Below are 25,293 nucleotides of genomic sequence, written 5' to 3' on the forward strand. Positions count from 1 at the left end.
TAATTATGTTTTTATATAAATTCCCCAACTTTTTCCTAGCCCGGACACACAGCCGGCATCGCCAGTGTTACTATAATTTTTACCGAAAGTATGGTTTTTTTCGCGGGTACGATGTTATGAATCGGATCTAGATAGTTCACTATTCACTTAAAATTATTTAGTATAATTTTATTAGCATAGAAACGCGTAAAAACCCAGATTTGTTGCGAAACTAATGAAAACAATTGGTTTGTTTACGACTACTAATTCTCGACCACTTCGGTAGAACTGTCAAAACAGTCAGGCGTTGAATATGACGTTAGCCACAATTGGTCAAATGTTTTCTTCTTTAAATAGAGTGGCATTATATCTAGAATTCTATCTAGAATACCACTCTATAATATATTCATATATTATATGAAAATTTTGTTTTACTTAATAAGAACCATGTTATGTAGTGTTTGAAAAGTCAAAGAAACGAAAGCCGTCCATTACTAACATCTACAGATGTCTGAGTACTGCTCATGCATTTATTTATATCTAGTTGATTAGAAAAGCAACTTTTAATTTTCGTTTAGAGGCTACTGGTTTTTTCATCGTAAGGTTTGTATTGTTAAAGTCTACTTTGTGGTCTGTGATCAAAATCTGAGATAAATTGACAAGAAAAAATAAATTATAGACCTCAAAAATACTAATAAACAAAAAAAAGTAAAGTCGAAAATTACAGAGTAGCGTGGCTAATTTTAGGAGAAAAAAAAACGAAAAAAGACGACCATTAGGTCTATATAAACCGACAAAGAATCCAAACGTTCCATCTACTGTTACGATCAGATTCCAGCCTGGAAAACTAGTCTGGCTCAATTATTGAGGATTCTAGAATTTTATAAGGCGGTATTTTACCTCGACCTCAAGGCGAATCTATATTATTTATTAACAATAGCCGCAAATTTCTATTGTAAATCTTCCAGCTTTTACGCTATCCTAGTTAAGGAATGTTCGTTGTAAACATATATTTTTCTGTTTGCTGTAATAATAAAATTTGGCGATATGTTTAGTAACTGAAATTGTTACAAAGGAATAATAATGCTTGCTGCTAGTTTTTCTTATGCTTAGATTTGATTAAAATTTACCCCACTTTAATCTTACCGTTTGTGAAATATTTACGATTTTCTGAAAATGCCATAGACTTAAAATAAAATATAGACTACACTATTTACATCTCAACGCGGACAAACAACCTTTTTTGTACACATGTTTACTTCTGGGTACAGTCGACCGAGCCTTCCTCATCCAGCGTATGTTGTCACGTCTTTAATATTATCAATATTTTTTTTCTTGTTATACACATATATTGAGATATTAATACTACAGTTTAATAAAGTAGGTTTTAATATTCCATAGATGTATTAAATAGTCCTTATACTACTAAATTATAAGTCGGATACTGTTTAATAAGGATAAGTTCTTTACAATATGACAACACCGATTAGAGGCGAGGGAGCCTATTCATTCATTTATTACCTTGTAGTACGTGTCGCACGTGTGCGGTAAAGCTTTGTTGCCGCTATCTCCCCGGCTGTATTAACGCATTCTCTTAGCTTGTAGTCCTTAAGTGTTTATTTTATTGACTTTTTCTGTTCAGGAACTATAAAATATGGTTCGCCAGTGCCAAATTTGCAAGAAATTTGACTTAAATAATCCATTTAAGTCTTGAAACGACTTTGGACCGGTAGGCAACTCTCAATTTACCCATTGGCAGTCAGTGGCGTTGTTGTAGAAAGGCGCTTATTTAGATAATATTTTAGTAAAATGTAAAATCTGAATTTTTTCTTTTACATTACATTATTTACTTACTTACATTGTAACAAAATCATAATTATAACCCTGTTAAAATTAATAATGTTTTTATTAAAAATATATTCCGGTTTATTCTAAAATTATCTTCAGAATCTAAAATAACGTACAAGAATTTTAAAATGATATTACATTATGAAACAATATTTTTTAATATACCGGGTCGTCTCAAAAGTGGCTCAACCCTATAACTTTTTATTTTTTCAGATAAAAAACAGATTTGTATATTAGTAGGTATATGACATAAATTAGGATTTATTGGACCTATGCAATTGTTTTTGGTCTCTTCCTGTTTCACCGAAATTATTACATCTTTTGATTTTTAAAGGCACCCTCGGTATATTGCTATTTTATTCGATAAAAAATGACACTCTGAATAGAATGACATATCATATGTCAACTTTTGACATTGTCGCTCAAAAACATATCCTATTTTAAATTTCAATCCAGTTTTTTTCAATCCACTAAGTTTTAATCAAGGAGCCTTGGAAAAATAGTTTTGATCGTCTAATAGGTTTCGTGTCTTGTCTAGGCCGGTTAAAAGATGTACAAATCGTATTTTTAATCATACATATGTAAATTTTTTCAAATGGAACAAGGGTGACTCATTAGCATATTTGGAAAAAGCATTTTTTTATGAATATATTGATACCACACACTTGGTATTTCGAGTCAAATTGTCGTTATGAACCGCGTTTTACAATTACAATTAAACCATATGCGAAAATGTCAAAAGTTGACATATGATATGTCATTCTATTCAGAGTGTCATTTTCTATCGAATAAAGTAGAAATATACGGAGGGTGCCGTTTAAAAATTAAAAGTTATAGTCATTTCCGGTGAAACAGGAAGTGACCAAAAACAATTGAATGCGTCAATCAAGCCTAATTTATTTCATATACTAACATACTAAATCTTGTTTTTTTATTTGAAAATATAAAAAAAAAATGGGGATGACCCACTTTTGAGACGCACCCGGTATAATAAAGACAGTACCGAGTTAAATAAATGTAGTTTTTATTTTATCCACTTCCTATCACCTTCCTTGCTTTAATGGAACAGATTTATGTTTTCTCTAATTTGCATAATAAGACATCACTTAACCAAAAAAAAAATTACAACAATCATATTTTTTTTTCTCCCCTGTCGCCGATTCTATTATATCTGTGGAATAGATCCTGTTTTGATTAATATTAGGGGTTGTAAATGCTTGACTAAAATTAATAATTTATTATTAATTTCAAAAATTACCTAATTTCGATTATAAAATTTCTTCTATAACGTGTATTTTATTATTTTTATCCTTTTTGGACTCTAAATTGTTTTTTCTATAGTTTTATTTAAAAAACCTGTCCTAAATCTTAATAAAATATAAAAAAGTTTAAATACGATATATTTTTAATTTAATTATAGCTTCATTAAAATAAAAAAATTACCCGGCTATGATACCGAGAGTTCAGGTGTACTTGAGAAACGAAAGACAGTGTTGTGTTTCTCGGCAGAGTCGTCAGGGAACGACCGTTACGACAGAGACAACCTATCTATCGCTCGTGTCGCACTCGTTATAACCTAAAACAATAACACAACAATAACAAGACAGTGTCTGACCGCATGTTCCAGCTATTTATGAATGAGATGCTCAGTCTATATTTTATTTTAAGTCTATGGAAAATGCAGTAAAAATAATTTTAATGCTTCATTTCTCTAGGCATAGTTTTTAAAACCAAATATTGTACTGAGGTTTTCCTGTTTACTAAATTTTGTGTTGCAATAATAAAAATTATACTACCTTATACAGAGTGTCTAAAAATTTATCACAATTTCTAAAAATCTAATCGTGTGGCTACAATACTCTGTATCAAATGAGGTGAATAAGCCTGTTAACTATTAAATTTATAAAAATTTTAACTGAGACATTAAATTTACGATTTGTTTCAGGTGGATACTACCTAATAGAAAGAAAATCTTTAAAACTTCAAGTTATAGTGTTGAACACAAATTTAATGAGAAGACAGGAAGACGATGAAGATGCAACGGCGCAATGGGTTTGGCTAGAGAAAAAATTGACCGAAATGAAGAACAAAACAGTAAGTATTAATATAATAATAACATTTCACTTTATCTAGGTTTATATATTAGAGAGGACGAGTCTTAAAAGCTTAGCCCGATCCTGTCGTGTTAAGCCACACTCAAAATTCCACATGTGCTTTGATTAAGGCTTGATTAAGACTTGCAGTGCTTCAGCATTTGCCATAAAATAGCGAGCAATTTGTTACGAAACCATATAAATTATATATCATGTAATCACAAAACTTCAATCTATTTCCCTATTGTAACGGAATTTTAAATTATGTCTTTGTTTTCGAGAAACTTTAGTCCAAACATAAGGTACATTTTGTTGATGTTTGATCATCAAAATCTTAAAATGAAGAAGTTATCTAAAAATGACCAAAAAAATTATTTTTAAATCTAATCCTACCGCATTAGTAGAACACAAATTAGAGACAGGCCATAACTTCGATTTTGACAATACCACTATTTTACAAACACAATCTAATTATAAGAAAAGATTGTTTGCAGAGATGATAGAAATCCAAAAAAACAAAAATTGCGTTAATAAAAGAACAGACATAGAAAACCTGAGTACAGCATATTTTAATACTCTTTCTATTCTAAAAATTAAATAATATAACTTCAAAATAGTGGTATAAATCCAAGTAATATTTTTATGTTTATATTTCTTTTTTCAACTGTTCTTTATATCCAGGTAAAAATTATACGAGCCCTATATAACTAGTTGGGACAAGGTCATATTTTGAAATTATTGCCCTGGTTTTTCAAAATGACTGAAAAATATATGTTTAATTTTTTAAATATAAACATAGCCATATATCCTAAACAACTTGACAATATTTTTATGAATTTATAAATCAATCCATATTTACAGTAGCGGATTTTGTTCATAAAAGGACAAATTTGCTGACAACTAAATGTTGGGACAAGTATTTTTAAATAATTAATATCATCATAGGCGGCTTTGCTATAAACGTCACAAATGTCGCAAACTGTTTACTTCAGCATTGACAGTTTGTAAGTGAGTCGATACTTTGAGTAGGGAGATTTACTGTAAGTAAATCTCCCTACTAAAAAAGTAATTTTAATTTTTTTAATTTTCAATTTTGTTAATCTAATTCAAAGTAATGGTCCGTGGAAAAGCTACAAATCAAAAACTACGCGAAATTATCATTCGTCAATACAGTACGGGAAAAAAAATTCGAAATATTTCTGATGATTTAAGTATTCCAAAAACCACGGTCCTTAATATAATAAAAAAAAATACGGCGAATCTGCCAATGTAGACATTAGAGGTAAAAGTTCGGGAAGGCCAAAAGTTGTATCTCAGAGAGATTTACGAAATTTAGTATAAGTTTGCAAGTTAACAGTTAAATTGAATACTGTAACTGGTTTAAATATATCAAGAGAATGTTGCCGAAAATATATCCATAAATGCGGTCTGGGGTTTTACAAGGTAAACTTTATTTTGTGTGGATAATCAATTACCTGAAGATTATTGATACAAATTCTTATTTAGGCCAAAGAAAAACCGCTACTGACAGAAATTCAAAAGAAAAATCGCTACAATTGGGCAAAATCTAAATTATCGTGGACACAAAATGATTGGAATAAGGTCATATTTAGCGATGAGTCTAAATTTGATGTTCGTTGGAGATCATTGAAAACGAATAATACTAAATAAATCAGAATTTCATAAAGATTCTTAAAGAGGGTTGTTAAATTTCCTAAGTTAATTATGGTTTGGGGTTGCATGTCAGCAAGAGGTTTGGGCAAATTAAATTTTATAGATGGCACTAACGCCCAAAAATATCAACATATACTTGAGACCTCACTTTGCCTAGTGCTCAAGAATTGTTTCCAAACGAAGACTATTATATTTTCCAACAAGATGGAGCATCGTGCCATTCAGCAAAATTAACTAAAAATTGGTCCGGTAATAATAATATAAAAGTTCTATCCCATCCTGCAAGTAGTCCGGACCTCAATGTTATAGAAACTGTGTGGCATAAAATGAAGCAATATTTAAGAAACCACCCTCAACGAACAATTTTTGATTTACGGACAAAACTGCAGGAAATTTGAGATAATTTTTCTCCTCAAATGTGCCAATCTTTGTAAATACAATGCCATTAAAAGTTCAGGCAGTTGTTAAGGCGAAAGGTGATGTAACTCCGTATTAAACAAATTTCTTGTTGTGCTGTCCCAATATATAGTTGTCAGGAAATTTAGCTTGATTTTGACAAAATAAGCTATTATCAAAAATGATTTGTTTGCAAAGTTATAAAAATATAGTAAAATTGTCTAGATCCTATTGTAATGTTTGAATTTAGAATAATAAACAAAATAAAATTGAGTCGTTTTAACAAATTACTATATTTATTGCAAAAAAAGACCTTGTCCCAACATATAGTTGTTAGGGCTGGTATTAGTATTTTATCAACTAGAATTAGTTGCTCTCTGTATACGGTAAACGTAGGTATATCTGCACTACTTGTCTGTGAAAAGAAAAAAAAATTGTGATATTTCTCTGTGCCTAATATCGATGTTATGCTTTTTTTAATGTAAGTGTGTTACCTATGTGTTTTAAAAGAAAAAAAGGGATATATACCACTCCCCTCTATACCATCCGTGTATTATTATATGACTAAGAAAGTCCAGATTTAAATGTGAGTAACATATACATATATTTTATTTAATTGTTAATATTAGGGTAAATTGTATATGTGTGGAATTCCACTGATATGTGTTTTAAGTTGTTTGTTAAATTTTTAAAATTTTTTGTTTGTATTTTGCTCTCTTAGCTTTGTAGTGTTCTGAAGATGCAAATAAATTTTGCGAAACGTCGACACATTTAAAACAAAGGACTCCTGTTGGATTTTTTTCGGTCCTAATCCAATTAAAAGAAACACAGTTATCTAAAATGTGCCACAATAATTTTAAATAGTATAATCTTTTATCTTTAATTTCCTTCTTCATTTGTGTAAAACTACCTAGCCAGATTTACATAAAACGTTAAATGCCGAACGCTTATTTTGCTACTTTTTCGGACTAGTGACATGAACTCTTAAGTTATAATTATTCTAATTGAATTGTATTATTAAAAATAGACCAAATACCAAGAAAAAGTCATCCATAAAAATAATATACCATAATCTCTAGTAAGAAAACACGTATTTTTTAACTGGCCACATAAATAACCAGCCATTATACATCCGAATTAGAGTTATGCTGAATGATACGCTATTCGATTCTTAACACGAACGAAAAGTTATTTGTAGCGGGAATAAATGAATTCGAATATAATTTATGAGGGAAAAATCTGAATACGGTTTCGCCGATAATAAATCATTCTAATCGAAACGAGAATATTTAAAAATGGCGTGTGTAAAGATTATATTGAGGCAGACAGGCGTGTAAAATCGTTTTGTGCGAAGAGTCGTGTATTTATTGTGCGAAATTCTGGCTAGATGTTTAATAATAATAGGTTTTTAGATATTATATACAGTGTGTAAAAAATAGTGTATAAAAAATCTGAACCAAAAACAATGTGTAGTTTTTACTTTAAAGGATATGTAGATTTCAAAAATAAGAAAAAAAATGGAATTCTACAAAAAGAAAAGGTTAAGCCGAAAAAAATTACGTCAGTGAATTGACATATTTACAAAAAGTTTTTGATCGATAATTAGTTTGAACGAGGGTACTAATCACTAGTCCTAAAATCCCCTTAAAGCTCCGCGCGCACTGAATAGGCATCGGCGAGAGCGAGCGGTGCGAGCGGCGCGACCGACACGACCGGTCGGAAAGTCGATTGTAGCCGCGCACTGGAGTCGCACGATCGACGGTCGAGAGTACGTCACCAGCATAAATTTGAGCATAGACGAGGAGAAGTTTATTCAAATTTAGCCAAATTCATTCGGCATTTCAAAAAATTATAAAGTATTATTACTGTTAACGCCTATCGTCGTAAATCCAGCGTATTAAGAATTACTATTTATATTTTTATGCAACTTTTTATATTTTATGCTTTATAATGGAAATTAATATTATTTAGATCTTAACCAAACACACATTAATATATTTAGATCTTAACAAACCACATAAAATTAGTGAAATAGAGTGGAAGATGGGGATAAAATATACTACATAACTCTTAGCTTGACCGATTTTAACAAATTTGGTATAATTCAAAAGGGTTTAATTTGTTCTTTAAAAACAAAGCTAGATATGAAAAATAGTCAAATAAAACTTCTGTTTTTAGTTTTTTAATCTAAATAAGTGTCATTACAAACATTTATATATAGTTTTTATTTTAAGTTTTTAAAATCTTTGTTTTAAGTCAGTAGTAAATAAAACGAAACTTCTGTTTGCATTTTGTTTAATGATTGAAGTTTCGACCAATTTTAATTCGGTCTTCTTCAGAATCTATAATATACGTATAAATAATTTTCTACGTTTGTGGTAAGAAAAAATTATATATTAAACACATTGTTAGTGATAAAATTGTATTGTATATTATAGATTCTGAAGAAGACCGAATTAAAATTAGTCGAAACGTCAATCATTAAACAAAATATAAACACAAGTTTCGTTTTATTCACTATTGACTTAAAACCAAGATTTTAAAAACTTAAAATATTATAAAAAAGTCAAAGAAAATTGAAAAAAGAAAAAATATAAATAGTTTTTATAGTACCGTATTATCGAAAAGGAACGGCATCAGCGATGACCATGAAATGAAGGTCGGTGCCATTTTATATGTAAATTTATATAGGAAATGTCATCAATCGTCATTTCCCATCCAACTGGACGCCGTTTTTTTCTATCATACGGTAGATATATGTACAAATATTTTATTCAAACATAAATATTATTTTCTCTATTTGTACCTTTTACGGAGCGATCATCATAGTAACATAGGATGATTATTTATCAGCTGTTATTACTAACGTCAAAACAAACCAAAAATTAAATAATATGATAGGTTTTTTGACGATATTTAAATTCGATTTTCAAAATAATGTGAGATAATCAAAACGAGATGAGAAATAAATGGGTTTAATCGGAAGGTTTTCTAATTCAGTTATTGAATAAGTGTAGTAAACAATATAGGTTACGTGCTTGTAAGAATTTTTTATAAAAAACCGCATATTAAGTATGATATGGTCTCGTACACTTTCGATTAATAATTCATCGGACATGTTTAATGTAAAACCGCTCCTCTAAAAACAGTCGCTCGGCGTAGACTATTCGCCCCCTCCCATGCATTCTCTGATTTCGCCTGATGGCGCGAGTAAAGCCGATAGCTCGAAGCGCACCGAGCGCGCCGATCTAATGCGGTGCGCGGACTTACATTTATTTCAACGTAAACTGAAAATTACGTGCCGCTCGCTCTCGCCGATACCTATTCAGTGCGCGCGGACCTTAACAATGTCATCATCATCATCATTTTCAGCTTGTGGTGTAGCCTCCCTCACATATTTAGATACTCTCTTTGTAGTTGGGCCCACTGATGGCCTATTTTTGGCTATTCAGATCCAAGTTATCCCTGCTAACTTTCTAATATCATGGTCCCATCTCAGGATTTCGTCTTCCTCTAAGTCTCTTAATTCCTCGTGGTTACCATGTTGTTACCCATTGCGATTTAAGATATTTGACTCTGTGAATGACATCTATTACCAGGGTCTTTTGTTGTAATCACTCTATTCTCTTGGTTATTCTCAGCATATTTCGTTTCATTGAGTGTTGTGCAACCTGCAGTTTTTTTAAGTGTCCAGGTTTCGCATGCATAGGTCATGGCTGGTAGTATACATTGGTCGAATGTTTCTTCTTTAGATAGGATGACAATCTAGATATGATTGAGTTTCTTCGATAAGTACTCCATGCTAACTTAATTCTTCTGTTGATTTCTGGTAGTAGAGATCCCAAGCTGTGTACTAGTTGTCTCAAATATATATATTCTTCTACTATTTCCAGTGCTGTGTTATTTTTTTAGAACGTTTTTTCTTTCCACTAGTTCGTTATACCGGGTGTTGCATCGTCGAGCGGGACATAGGAAATTCCATGTAAATTTTAATGGGGTCAATTATTGGCTTCCCTAATTATATTAGAGAATAATTCTATTTAGGTTTATTGAAGAGCACTAAAACCCACATTCAAAAGAATAACTTTAGATATTTTTGATTAGCTCGTTTACGAGTTATCGCAGATTTCTTTTTAAATATTTCTCCTTTCTTATGGCCCTGTATTTACTTATGAGCACCAGTCAAGGTAAAAGATAACTGGCAAATGAAGTTGTCATTTCAGAAATTTATCTATTTAGTGCTTTATTATTATTATTAAAAACTCATACCTACGAAAATATTAGCCATGAATTACACTACCGAAGAAAAAGTATTGATGATTAAATGGTATTATCAACGAAATAGTTATCAAAAGGTGTCGGACATGTTTGCTGCTCTGTATCCGAATAGACCGATACCTGGAAAATCTACAATCCCAAGCACTGACGAATGCACGTTTACCTTAAATAATGAACCCAATGTTCAAAATTATCGATATTGGAACAAAGAAAACCAACACAGGTTTGTCGAACCAAGGACGCAATCTCCACAGAAAGTAAATGTTTGGGCAGGGATATTCGGACACAATATTATCAGGCCATTATTTCTTACGCGAAATTTAAATGCAGAATATTATTTGGAACTACTCGTTCGTAAAATCATATTTTACCTGCTTTACATGATACCGCTAGAGAAAATCAGGAAGTTTGGTAACAAATGGATGGATGCCCGGCACATAGTACCCTGGCTGTTCGGGAATATTTAGACAATAGTTTTAACGGAAACGTTATTGGCCTAAATCATACAGTAAATTGGCCAGCAAGGTCTCCTGATATTTTGCCAAATGATTTCTTTCTCTGGGGCCATTTAAAAAACAGGATATACAAGAATAAAAAATACCCAAATCTAGACGAGTTAAAAAATGCTATTTCTGCCGAATGCAATAGAATTTCAGTTTACCAACTAGCGAATGTAAGAAGAGAATTTTATGATCGCCTGGGTTATTGTCTAGCAGTCGATGGAGGAATATTTGAACATCTTCTTAAATCCTAAAGTTCTAACAATTCAATAGTACCTAAATTAATGAGTTATTGAATATTGTAATAATAGTATAATTAACTTTGTAATCGATTACTTTATTTTATTTAATTCATATTAATTTGTATTTATAAATACATCTTTAAGATTCTTTAAGATTTCTTTAAGAGAAATAGGTAAATTTCTGAAATGACAACTTAATTTGACAGTTATCTTTTACCTTGACTGGTGCTCATAAGTAAATACAGGGCCATAAGAAAGGAGAAATATTTAAAAAGAAATCTGCGATAACTCGTAAACGAGCTAATCAAAAATATCTAAAGTTATTCTTTTGAATGTGGGTTTTAGTGCTCTTCAATAAACCTAAATAGAATTATTCTTTAAAATAATTAGGGAAGCCAATAATTGACCCCATTAAAATTTACATAGGATTTCCTATGTCCCGTCCGACGATGCAACACCCGGTATATATTACTTTAGTTTTTGCTAAATTCATTTTAAGACCCACTTTATTGCTGGCTGTATTTAGTTCATTAATTTGTGCTTGTAGTTCTTCAGGACTATTGGCAATTAGGACTATATCGTAACAATGTATTGCTGACTATTTCAATCATTGTGAAAAATATCATATTTTTAGCTGTTTTCAAATGTCCAAGGAACAAAAAAAATATTTACTTCAGTGTTACTGAATGGTGTTACTGAATGGCTAATACTATCGTCACTATAAAAGTCGCTAAACGTCACTATAAAAGTCGATTAAAATCTTTTAGAAAGTGATGAAATAAAATGAGAATGAATCAAATAAGTTTTTATTAATAATTAACTTCTACAGAGTGGCTCAAAAAAATGTGAGTGGGTCGGGATGATTTTTTTTAAATGAAACACTCTGAATATTATTGCATTTTTGGCTTCCCTTCTTATCACTTTACATAATCCTAAGATTATTTTAAATATGTTTTGACAGTTTCATAGATATTAATAAATAAATAAAAAATAAATTTTTTGAAGCTTTCTTAAAAAAAATATTAAAAAAACTATACTAGTTATTTACTACAGATGATGTGTGCTTACTTTCCTGTAAATATCGGAATCTTAAAGAATACAGGGTGTTCGAAATTCCTTGCCAAAATTCCTAAAATATAAAAAAATATTTTCGTTCCTTTAAATGGAACGCCCTGTATATTATTCCTTTGTTAGATGGAGAATTAAAAAATAAACATTTCGTGTAGATAAGGTTTTTTAAAAATGTTAGCGGTTTCACAAATATTCGCGGTTTTATTACATATTACTCTTTCAGCGGTAAAATGCCAGACAAAAAGCATTAGGTAGCTTTAATTTAAAATTACTGTCGAAAAACTCATATCACGAATAAAAAAATTTATACTATTTTCAGAATAATACAAATGTCTAACAGGTTAATACTCTTTTAATAGAGACATTGACGTAATATTAAAATGTATTATTATCCCGCCCGCAAAAATATGACGTCTAATCTAATTCCACCCGAAGACATTTAGTTTATGACACGAACTTTTATTACATTTTTTCCACTCCTTCCCAACTATTATCTTATTAAGGCGCGACAGTAATAAAGATGTCTGTGGGAAAGAAGCCTTAAACCATTTTTCCTTTAATGCGACGGGCGGAATTAAGCCTTTGCTCCCCAACGTTAAATAAAAGGAAGAGTTGTAAAAATTTCATCGTAGGACAGTTGAAGCCTTTAATTTACAGAGCTGGCTGGCATTTGTCAATTTTTTATTTTATCGAACTGGTTTACGAGCGAGGTCGAGCGCTGTGACCCGGTGTGAAAGAGACAAAATCGAGGACACAAACAGCAGTAAAGAATGTTTAATACACACCTGTTTGTGGTTTATATTTTACGACTGAATGGAGTGAGTCGTAATTTAATCACTAGCCATTATTTTGGTATTCTTAACTTGGCAAACTAAAAACTATCGGTTTCTGTGATTTATTGCTTTTTATTAACCAATAAGAGTTTAGATTATATTTTGGTTGTTGTGGCTGTCGGCGTGTTCCACTTTTTAGATCTATGATGGTCCTCTTCTGATCTCTAGGTTACATTCTCCAGTCTAATCCAATTTCAAAAAATCTAAAAGCTTTGAAACTGAACCCACCATATCGCTCTTTGTCGATGGCCTATCATTGTTTAGTACCATTTCCAATAACATTAAATGTGTTTTGTCTTTTCTTCTTCAGATTGACGAAGTTTCCACACGGCTTATAGAGATAGGTCCCTATTAAAGTTACAACACTCTTTAAATAGACACACTACAGCTTTAACACTATTTCTGCCTCTGTTTATGAGTTCTGCCTTGAATCTTGTTCTACAATGAACTTTTTGCCTGTCTCTGTTCTAGCAAACCTCTCCACCATTCTATAGATTTGTCAGCGACCCACTCTTTTGTGGCCATTCTTGTCACTCTTTTCACATCGCGCAGAAGAGTTCTGAGCCTAAAAATGTCATTGATGAGCCTTCTTAGGCCATTTCATCTGTCTTTTGGATACTTTTTGCGACCCTCGTGTCTCGTTATTCAGGGCTTCATAACTTAGAGGCGATTAATAATTGATTTAATACTAGCATGTACCCGCAACTTCGTTCGCGTCGAATTAATCATTTGTAATGGTGATGATAAAGCAAAACAAGAATTTCCATTAACATACAAACTGGATAAAATTTTCTCACATTTATGTCAGCATGAGAAAAAACAATATGGCGATATTATTATATAACTTGGTAGTATTTGAGTGGTTTCATCTCGTTGGAATTTGACTTTCGAAAAATCCGTTTGCCAAAAATAAGCTTTTTACGTCAAGCAGTTTAAGCAGAATCGTGGTTAATCAATTACCCAACTTCTTGGAACACCCTGTATGATTTTTTAAAGAAATTCAAATGTGTAAAAAAACAAAATAAATTATGCATGCCCAAGCGTTTACCCGAAAAACTAACCATTTTTTAAATAACAAATATTGCAATATTTGAGGGGCGTTTTCACCCTCTTGGAATTTGAGATTCGAGAAACCCCTCCTTATCGAACCTCTACACCCCACAGTCAATCCGTTTGGCAAAAATCAGCTTTAAACGTCAAGCAGTTTAAGCAGAATCGTGATTACTCAATGGTCATATTTTATGAAACACCCTGTATAAATTTTTAAAAAAATTTAAAATATGTAAAACAACAAAATAAAATATACGTGTTTAAGAGTTTTTCCGAAAAACTCACCGTTTTTTAAATAAAAAATATTCTAATATTTGAGGGGTGGTTTCACCCCCTTAGAATTCGAGTTTCGAAAAATCGGTATCGAACCTCTACACCCTAAAGTCAATCCGTTTTCCAAAAATCAGCTTTTTACGTCAAGCGCTTTAAGCAGGATCGTGATTAATCAATGACCAGATTTTTCGAAACACCCTTTATAAAAAATCTAAAAATATGTAAAAAACAAAATAAAATATACGTGTTTAAGCGTTTTTTCGGAAACTTGACCGTTTTTTAAATAAAAAATATTGTAATATTCCACCCCCTTTTTACCCCCTTAGGGGATGAATTTTAAAAAATCCTTTCTTATCTTACGTAAGCATCATAAAAGGATCCCCTGTGCAGAATTTCAGCTTTCTAGGGTCAAGGGTTTGGTCTGGGCGTTGATGAGTCAGTGATCAGTCAGTACTTAGAGATTTATATATATATTTATAGATTTTTATTTATATCAATAATAAGTGTGAATCACATCTACTCTAATTCTGAGAAAACATTTAATTTTGGGTTAACTTACAGAGGAGATAAGTGTGTACCCTGCAAAGTACAGCACTTAAAAATATATCCTAAAAAAACATTTAAATAACTATTTTCTCAACTACTTTTAAAAATTAAAAAATAAGTAACAAACCAAGTTTCTGATCAAAAATGCACTATAAATACTAAAGGGTGTACAGAGTGAGTCTTAAATAAGTGCCAATATTTTTAGAGCTGATAGACCTCAATAAGAGGAACATATTTTCTCTTTACCGTTTTTCAAATACGTACCTACAAAATAACCGAGTTATTTTACTTTGAAAATTTCCCCAAAAATATTTCTCTTTTAAATTTTGAAAACCACTGGATCTTTACTGGATTTTCTTTCTTGTAAATTTAGAAAATCTAGAAACGACTAAGACTTGTAAATCTAGAAAAATGCATTTTTTTTTTAATTTTAAATTTTTATTTTTGTAAAGAAAATCAAAATCGTGTTTTAGGGGTCGAAATATACTACCACTAAAAGTATTTGCACTATATAAGACTCACCCTGTATATGTTATAAACATAATTATTGTTATAAAATTTAAAAAAATGACGTGATTAATATGATTATACTATTTTTTTTTCATTAGTGAATTATTAGCACAATAATTAAATCTAATGATGAAGAAATATTGAATTTAATTATTTTACATTGCACCACAATGGTGAAACATACCATTTGTGAAGGTATTTTTTGTCATAAAATATACATTATTTCATATTTATTTTCAAACTTGTTTATATAGTTTCACTTAAAACAAAACGGTAAATATAAATGTATAGTCTGTGAAACGAATAACTTTGAATTTGACAGTTCCCGCGGGCTTTTCTAGTGTTAATTTTTTTAGGTTAGCAACTTGCGGCCATGCTGACGCAATGCCGTCTCTAATAGAACAGCCTCGGAGCGAGATTTATGACGTCACGCTAGTTAGATACTACAGATTAATAAATATGTATTCATTAATAAATATATATGTTACTGTAAATGTCCGAAATGCGGCAAAAAACCTAGGATAAGCTCACTAAACCTAGGATTTACCAAAAGCATTAACTAATTAGGTTAGCTCGGTTATTTGGAGGGTGTTAATGCATTGGTTAGCCTTGTTATTTGGAGGGTCTTAATGCATTGGTTAGCCTAGTGATTTGGGGGGTGTTAATGCATTGGTTAGGTGGTTATTTGGTGGGGTTGGTTGGTTTTTACTACCACTTGCTTTTGGTAAATCCTAGGTTTTACCGCATTTCGGACATTTACAGTAACATATATATTTAGTATATTTTATATGTAATTTTTTCGATTATATTCGACACTATTTTTTTTCATATGACACAACACTGATGAAGGCTATAATAGCCGAAACCATATGAAAAAAAAATTAAAAACCAAATGAAAACTTAATCAGCGTTTTTCCCGAACCTAAATCCCAAGAAAATCAAAAATTTTAGAATAATTTTACATATAAAATAACAACGATCTTTATTTCATAACCATCACTGACGCCTTTTTTTCTATGATATGGTATTATTTGCAAATATAATTTTTCGAACATTGATACTGTCAAGAGCAAGAATTTTAGATTTATCATTAAAATAAATCACCCAATATATTAAATGGAATATATTTTAATAAACATAATATTTGCACAATAAGAATTAAACTAGAACAAGTTGACGTCAGACTAAGATCTGAAGGTGAACTTTGTTTAATTCTTATTGTTGTAAATATCAATATGGGAGAATAATTAAAAAGTAAATCAGAAGGGAGTCGAGGGCTCTCTCGGGGAGAACGAATCAAGAAGTCATGCTGTTCAGTTGAGTTGAGTTCTCCAAGTATCATAATGACAGTAAAGTAAGTTTATATATTTTTTATATATTTTCTCTAAGTATATTTTATTGGTCAAAAGGTATTTCTTGACATTTCTCCTACCTAAACTAATGTATTTAATTCTTTAATAAATTTATATTTTGTTTTTATATATATTGATTGTTTTAATGATCTTCGATACCTAAAACGTCCCTAGCCGCAACCCTCTAAAACGGGGTCGCGACATGTGGTGGAGGCGCCGGGTAATAAATTTCATTCTTCTTTTAGATTAGCCAACATAAGCTAATTAAGACAATTTTTCATTACAAATAAAAACATACTACTTTTATATACATAAAACATTTGATATTATTATATTTTATTATATATTCTATTTCTTTAAAAAACAAGAAGAACAACACGTTTGATAAAAATCGTTCCTGTTCTTAGAGCGAATTAACTAATTCAAATATTTTATTTTTTATGGAAAGCTTAAGCTAAAAAATGCTTTACTCTTTAACTCCTCATCATAATTTATCAAAAATTGTATATCTACCGATACCACACCAAGACAGAGAACATGATGAAGCCGTTCATTCCAGCGACAGACGTTTGCTCTATCCAGCGAAGGTAATGTTAAACACGCCGCCTGCTCTTTTTGCCACGTATTATTATGGAATGGAATAGTATAGAATGATATGGAAATTGAGCACTATTTGAAATTTGTTTAAATCCCTATATAAGTAACCAGGATACACTTATAGACAGTAGAAAGGCATGTACGTTAACTCCCAACTACAATCCAGCATCCACATGATGTCAGAAATGATCAGAAATTAAAAAACTCCATAAGTAAAATATTGGATAGAACGTTTATTGTCAGAATTAAATGAATGATAAACAAAGAAACGTCATAGTAAACAAGAAACAAATGGACAGTATGCTGATTCTGCAAGTTTAAAAGTCGTCGTTCTAGCGCCATTGACCTTCAACGCATATGATATTAACACATTAATGCGAAATGGAAATGAAAAACAACAGAAAAACCCAGGCAAATACGAAAACATGGATTATAGGCAAGGGTAGAAGCTGGTGTGTGCATTGCTTAGCTGATAGATAGAGGCACCCCCAAAAAAGTTCATTGGATGGTCTATCAGAAGATTTGCTACCAAGAGTACAAGTGGTATCAAGATTCTTTTTATTAATGTAAAGGGTTAAAGAGTACAAGAAAATTAATTGAATTAATATTTTAAGTTACAGTTCCACTAAATCTTGTTTTCATTATTATTATAACTATATTGCATTGCCTATATTACATATTATCTATGTTATGAGTATTCAATTTTATTATTTATTTCGTGTAAAAATATTACACTATTTTTATTTGTTATTGCAATTTAATTATTATTATATTTAAACGTAATTTATTTTAATCTCATTATTTTCTTTATATTTAACGCTGGGGACCAGCTTTTTCAGGACCGGGGAAATGTCAAGAGCAAGAATTTTAGATTTATCATTAAAATAAATCACCCAATATATTAAATGGAATATATTTTAATAAACATAATATTTGCACAATAAGAATTAAACTAGAACAAGTTGACGTCAGACTAAGATCTGAAGGTGAACTTTGTTTAATTCTTATTGTTGTAAATATCAATATGGGAGAATAATTAAAAAGTAAATCAGAAGGGAGTCGAGGGCTCTCTCGGGGAGAACGAATCAAGAAGTCATGCTGTTCAGTTGAGTTGAGTTCTCCAAGTATCATAATGACAGTAAAGTAAGTTTATATTTTTTATATATTTTCTCTAAGTATATTTTATTGGTCAAAAGGTATTCTGCTTGACATTTCTCCTACCTAAACTAATGTATTTAATTCTTTAATAAATTTATATTTTGTTTTTATATATATTGATTGTTTTAATGATCTTCGATACCTAAAACGTCCCTAGCCGCAACCCTCTAAAACGGGGTCGCGACAATACTTGCAAAATATGCATATAAATTTTGTGAATGTAAATAATAATACATCACTATTAGTAGATGTTGAATGTTTTTTGTTAAATTAGATCGATTTTCAAACCCCCAAATTTAAAATATATTTTACATTTTACCCAATATCTTATGTACCTATTCATTATTTGTATATTGTAAAACATTTGCTGCATTTGTATGGTTCATAGTTTATTTGCCCCAAAGTATTTATTACTATAAATAGGTATATATGGGGAAATTAAAATAACTTTGGTTGCACATCATAACACGACCACCAGCAAACTCTATATTGTATTTAGTAACTGTATATAATATTGTGTATATTTCATGTAAACTATATCGTTTTTAAAATACAAACCAAAAATACGAGGAATAATTATGTTTTCCATGTATTCTACAACATATTTATTAATCCGTAGTATCTAACTAGCGTGACGTCATAAATCTCGCTCCGAGGCTGTTCTGTTAGAGACGGCATTGGTCTGATATTTAGAAATGTCAAAAGCTGATGACATTTTACTTTTGACCATTATGTCATTTCGAGTTGATTTTTGCAAGAAGAGGAAGAACTGTCACTTGTTTTATTATTTTCCTTTTCTATTTCACGAAAGTAAAAAGAGTTACCTATCTGATTCGTTCAGGCAATTTAAAGAATATCAGTAACTTTTTTGGCAGAGGGATTTTATATTTGCCATATTGGTAAAAAATAACGATCAAAATTCAAAGTTATTCATTTTATAGACTATATTATCTATAGTAATACCGTATGATCGAATAAAAACGGCGTCAGCGATGGCTATGAAATGAAGATCGCTGTCATTTTATATGGGAAATGTCATCGATCGTCATTTCCCAGCCAACTGGACGCCGTTTTTATTCGATCATACGGTATATCACAGTAATATATCACTATACAAAAATGAAGAAAAAAACTAGATATGATCTTAGGGGATTTTTTCCGCCGATCCTCAACGGTTTGGTAATGTAATATAAACAAAAAAACTTCCCATAAATAAAACATTTTTGTAGTTTTTTGTCCGCCTGCTTGATTGAAAGAGAAAAGGGTCCGAAAGCCATAATCTATTTTGGACTTGACAACAAAAAATGGCATTCCGAAAGGTAGTTTTTAAGTAATTGATTTATAAATAAATCGTTGACCGTAAAAAGGACTAAAACAATACCGGACCGGCATCAAGCCTTAACTTTATTATAATCAATTCTTCATCAACGTCCAGTAGATTTTATAAATTACATATACTTATAGAATAAAAGAATATAAGGTAATAGATAAAATCAACATTTTTCTAAAATGATATTACCTTAGAAAGCATATTTGTTTAATACATTGGCTGTATTAACGCTTCTAAAGTCAGTTCTTCCACTATAAGAAGATCTCTAGAATATCACTATAAGAAGATCACTCACTATAAGAAGATCTGTAAGATCTCATGTAAAACCCAATCAGATGTTTTATTTAGTGTCTATGGAAGCACCTATTCAACAACTTTGTAATATACTGTTATCAAATCAATAATTATCTAGCAACATTTTTAGTGACCGTATCAATATTAAACATCCTTGTTTCTATAATATTTATCGTGACTTGGCTCTCGCACGGCATCATAATTTTATAAAAGTACAGGGTGTCCCATTTTAGTTGAAATTATATAGTATCTTCGTTATTAATGAAGATAAAACGGCGCGATTTGCACAAACCTGTCCCACTTTTTTATCAAGCGGAAGATGCTGAGCTATTTCTGAGCTACAGGGTCTTTTTGACAATTTTCCAATTTAGGACACCCCATTTGAGAAGGTATAAACTGTTTATTGTAGAACTTTTTGCGTAGAATACAGTGGCGTAGTCTTTTATTCTACGAAAATAATAATTTTGAAGATATGAACTAAAGTTATGTTTTCTTAAACGGAACACCCTGTATGTTTATAAATCTAGCTTGCCATAAGCTTCTCAACAATATATATCATTCTATATTTATTTTCACTATTTACTGCAGTATTTAATAATTTTCATTAAAATATCATTTTAAAAGAAATTAAAGAATTATTAAAAGTATACTGCTATCTGTCTCTTGTTTTATTTTGTGAGCCACTAATAAGTTCTTTATATATCAGAGAAACCGCTTTCTTTCTCTACCGCTATTTGTAAATCTTGGAAGCTATAGTACCGTATGATATTCCTTTAGCTAATTTAGGTAAAATATATTTTTAGCAAGATGAGGCCCCCTCACGACTTTGAAAATATTAGAATTTTGTTAAATGACTATTCCCAAATCAACGAATTGGGACCAAAGGACCCATGCAATGGCCTCCTTGAACCCCGGATTTGTCCGTTCTCGATTTCTGTATTTAGCGATTTTTGAAATATGAAATACATCGTGGCAACTACAACAATGTTGAAGACCTAAAAATCAGTACTAAAACAAGACCTAATAAGCAAATAAGACCTAAAATCAATAGTATCAGGCAAGCTTTTAGATATTTGCAAACCCATCCCTTTATAATAAATCCCGTTATAAAAAATAGAAGAAAAATATATTCAGAGATTCAGTGGTACCAACTTGATATAATAATAATAGCTTCCGTATATAGCGTTTAATGCCTTGGGAGTAGCAAGGTACAGCTTGCCATACTAGAGCCGTTCGGTATACAAAGAAGGTAATGCGGCTAGCACTACGCTTCAGGATTGTGAATCCCCTACCTCAGGATTGTGAATCCCAAGTACTCATTTAAGGATGAGTCGACCTAGGTACCCAAACTATTTTAATTTTAATAAAAATAGTCGGCTGATGCAATGCCGGGTGTGGGAATCGAACCCACTACCTTGAGATTGGTAGACCTTATTACCAATTTACGGGTACCAATTTAAAAGTACAATATTTCAGTCCCAAATAAAATTTTAATATGTGTATGAGTAGTTTACTAAGTACCATTTTGTTTTTTTTTTGGTTGACAAAAAAGTGGGACAGGTTTGTGCACAAAATGCATCCTCCTATCTTTACTACTAACGGAGATACTGTATGATTTCAACTAAAATGGGACACCCTGTACAATCTAATATTACGATTATTAAGTAAATCAAAACAGTTAAATTATTACAATTATTATAGAAATAAAAATGTGTAATGTTAAAGAATGTAAAAAACAAAATACTTTGAATCTACTTGCCTAGCATAACCTTTTAAAGTGTGATGTTCAGTATTATTGCACTTCAATTTTCTTATAAAGCAAAATATTCTATTGGAAGCTTTCAATTACCCTCTCGATCTGTAAATAATACATATAATAAATAACAATAATAAATAGTATTAATAAAATGATAAAACAAATCAAATCAACAAAATTAAGAAATGAAAAAAAAACAAATATCTATACTAAGTAAACAAAGAAAAAAATATATTTGAAATTATTCTAGAGATTAAGACAATTACGACAAAAGGCTAAATGACAAATGTCATATCGGATAATTTAATATCAGTTTTTGTTCCTTTTTAAGAATCATTAAAACTTGTATCTTGAAATAATGGCAGAGGATTAACCGAAAAAGAGGCCATCGTCTGAACGGACGGGCAAGTTTTCCCGTTTTATAAATTGCAAGATATCTGTTTTAAGTGGGCATACTTTGAGGTATTTAAATTTGAGGATGTTAATGAGGCGGCGGCCATCGCTTTGCCGTTGTCTTAGTAAATTCAAATGGATCCCATTTAGTTTTTAAGAGCCTAATTAGAGAAATTTGATTCTATTATTAGCCAGAAGTATTAAGACGAATGTTCAGTTTTAAGAGGAGGCTTAAGGAAAAGGCTAGCAACAGGTTTCTGATATTACTGTTTCATAAATTGGTTTTATGATAGAATAACTAAATCAATTATCTTTTCGGATATGCATGCATATATTCTCTGGTATTTTAGATTGTAAATTATATGAGATAGAGGAAGTTAATCACCGCGATCTTTCTTGTATTATAACTTATCATACAGTCTCAGGGCTTTGGCAAGAGCCAGTATCTGAGCCGGTTTTAAAGAGGTTAGTTTTTAATCTTTGATATCAGTCGTACCTTTGGTCGTACCAGAGTTTATGGCAAGAATGGTTGTCGCCTCGAAACCAATAAAATATTATGATCAACAAAATCGGTATACTCTGTGACTTATAGGCTTGGTGCATGAGGCCGTACAGGAGGTGGAGTGAAACGTAAATTTCAAGTTGCATTATTTATTCAAAACATTTACAAAAACTGCTCAAAGTGCCGTCCATTCTGTTGAAGACACAAATGCATACGTCTGTTCATGGATGTACGAACCCTGGCAACCCCGGCGTGCAGTCCGGGTACCTTAGTGCACGTCCAGTCAAGTTCCTTCCGCTCATTTTAATAATACCGGACATGGGTTCCTATACTCAAATGACTTGTTTTGATGCCCTTTACAACCCCTTTCAGTTTGTCGCACTAATTGTGGGACATCCTGTATACAGAGTGCTACAAATTTGAGGTACAAGCATTGGTATCTCGGTAACCGTAATAGATACGAACATGGCAGTATTGGGGCAAAGTTGCGCTTTGGGATGTTCACCAAGATGCCATCAAAAGAGTTTTAACAATTTCAAGGATTGCTGCGTTTTTTGGAAAAAACGGATTTTTTTGAAAATGAATTTTATTTTTTCCTCTCGTTACTTTTAAGAAAATCAAAAAACTAATTGCACATTCTCATAGCCACTTTATGCTATCTGATGGTATTTTTAGATTTTAGCTGATAATTTGTGAGATACAAAGGCCAACTTAATTTTTTTAAATACGGACCTGCATTTTTTATTTCAGATTTTGAAAGAACTCCTGAGTACAATGATATGCCACACTTTATACTTTTTTTTTGTTTTGGGTACCTTAAGAACAAACAAAACTATTTAATTATTATTTAAAATAATTTCAAATCCGACCCTGGTTTTTTCAATTATTTAATCTGATTATATTCATCGCAACAATATTGATCAGCGCTAATTAACATTGAATAAGGAAAGGCGAGTCAATTGGAAGATTCAAATAAATTATATCCAGATCAGCAATTTAAAGATATTATTTTTAACTTGTTTTATTATGAATTTGAAATCTCAGTATGCGATCTAAAAACATGCGTAATATTAATCGTAGTTATTATAAATTAAGCTTCTACAAGCTAGTTTCTAAAGCTCTACATATTTGAAAGGGCTACCACCCTCCATATTGCTCAAATTTATTTTTCGTTCAATTTTATTTATAGCTCTTTGAACTTTCTTCTTATATCCGAATGCATTTTGTACTCTTTATGACTTGAAATTAGTTTAATTAAATTGTGTTCAAATGTCCAAAATAAAAAAAAAATTAAGTGTAGCATATTAGTAACTCGGTCTCCTGAGTACAATGCTCAGGAGACCGAGTTCTTTCAAAATCTGAAATAAAAAATGCAGATCCGTATTTAAAAAAATTAAGTTGATCTCTGTATCTCACAAATTATCACCTAATTTGAAAATCCAAAAATACTATCAGATTGCCCTTATGAAATGGGTATGAGAATGTGCAATTAGTTTTTTGATTTTCCTAAAATAACGACAGGAAAAAATAAAATTGATTTTCAAAAAAACCCGTTTTTTTTAATTTTTAAAACTTTTTTGATGATATCTTGGTGAACATCCCAAAGCGCAACTTTGCCCCAATTTGACCATGTTCGTATCTATTACGGTTACCGAGATACCAATGCTCGTACCTCGAATTTGTAGCACCCTGTATACAAATACACGGGTTTGAATAGCGAGTACATGAAAAATGTATTATATAATTATTCTAAAAGTGTTAAGAAGTATAATTTGTGAAAATTCTATAAATAAAAATAAAAAAAGTAAATATTTGGATATCTTCAGAAGGTCGAACTTGTATTATAATTTATTATTCCAGCTAAAAATACTTTTTAATTAAGTTCAGCTATGGTAGCGAGCATAGTTTCACGCGCCGGTTTTACTAGCAGGGTTATAATTGGGGCTATTTCGGCAATAACGAATTTTTTTAAAGGTACATAATTATAATTTTAGAAAATGTTAAAAAAAAGTATACCATTAATATTACAGAATATGTCTTATCCTCTCATAGTATACGTCTATTTAATTTTTCGATTATGGAACGAACACTTTGTTTACTCACTTGTTTCGTTTGGATTGAAATCCATTTTTGTTTTTGGTCAAATCGGTGTGAGAAACTATGAAGCCAGAAAATGTTGTTTCGGGTGAGTTGAATATGCGGGAAAGTTGAGTTAATGAATGTTACTGCACCCAACAACGCCCTAATTACGCTCTCCTTTACGCGTTAACATTTTTCGGCAATTTTATTAACATTTGAAATTGTCACAACACTACACGGTGCCTAGTTCGGATTCTTTTTCACTTATTTTGTATTACACGAAACGGCGTTACATCACACAAACCTCACAAAATACTTAAATATTATAACAAAGCCACGATTTCAATATTATTTTAATGCCAACATGGAACTGTAACCGGGCGGCGTGAAATGCATAACGAAAATTTGTGATTTCTGCCATATACAGCACTGCGGTCGGAATTTGTTGAAATCAACTGAAATTCACCAAGCTTATAGATCCTTATAGTTTAAAGCAAATTCTAAATTATGATTATTGTTAGTTCCCAGTAGTTGGTACG

General features: G+C 31.1%; 1 protein-coding gene across 1 annotated transcript in view; it reads left to right on the forward strand.

The window, feature by feature from the left end:
* Positions 1–25,293, forward strand: part of LOC115882617 (acid sphingomyelinase-like phosphodiesterase 3b) — a 185,960-nt gene that overhangs the window by 89,019 nt on the left and 71,648 nt on the right. The window contains exon 5 of the mRNA XM_030900810.1: positions 3,773–3,921. Within this exon, the coding sequence (XP_030756670.1) occupies positions 3,773–3,921 (149 nt within the window). The remainder of the gene's footprint in view (positions 1–3,772; positions 3,922–25,293) is intronic.

This window comes from Sitophilus oryzae, unplaced genomic scaffold (assembly GCF_002938485.1).
Source record: "Sitophilus oryzae breed Bouriz unplaced genomic scaffold, Soryzae_2.0 scaffold_178_pilon_pilon, whole genome shotgun sequence".
Taxonomy (NCBI): Eukaryota; Metazoa; Arthropoda; class Insecta; order Coleoptera; family Curculionidae; genus Sitophilus; species Sitophilus oryzae.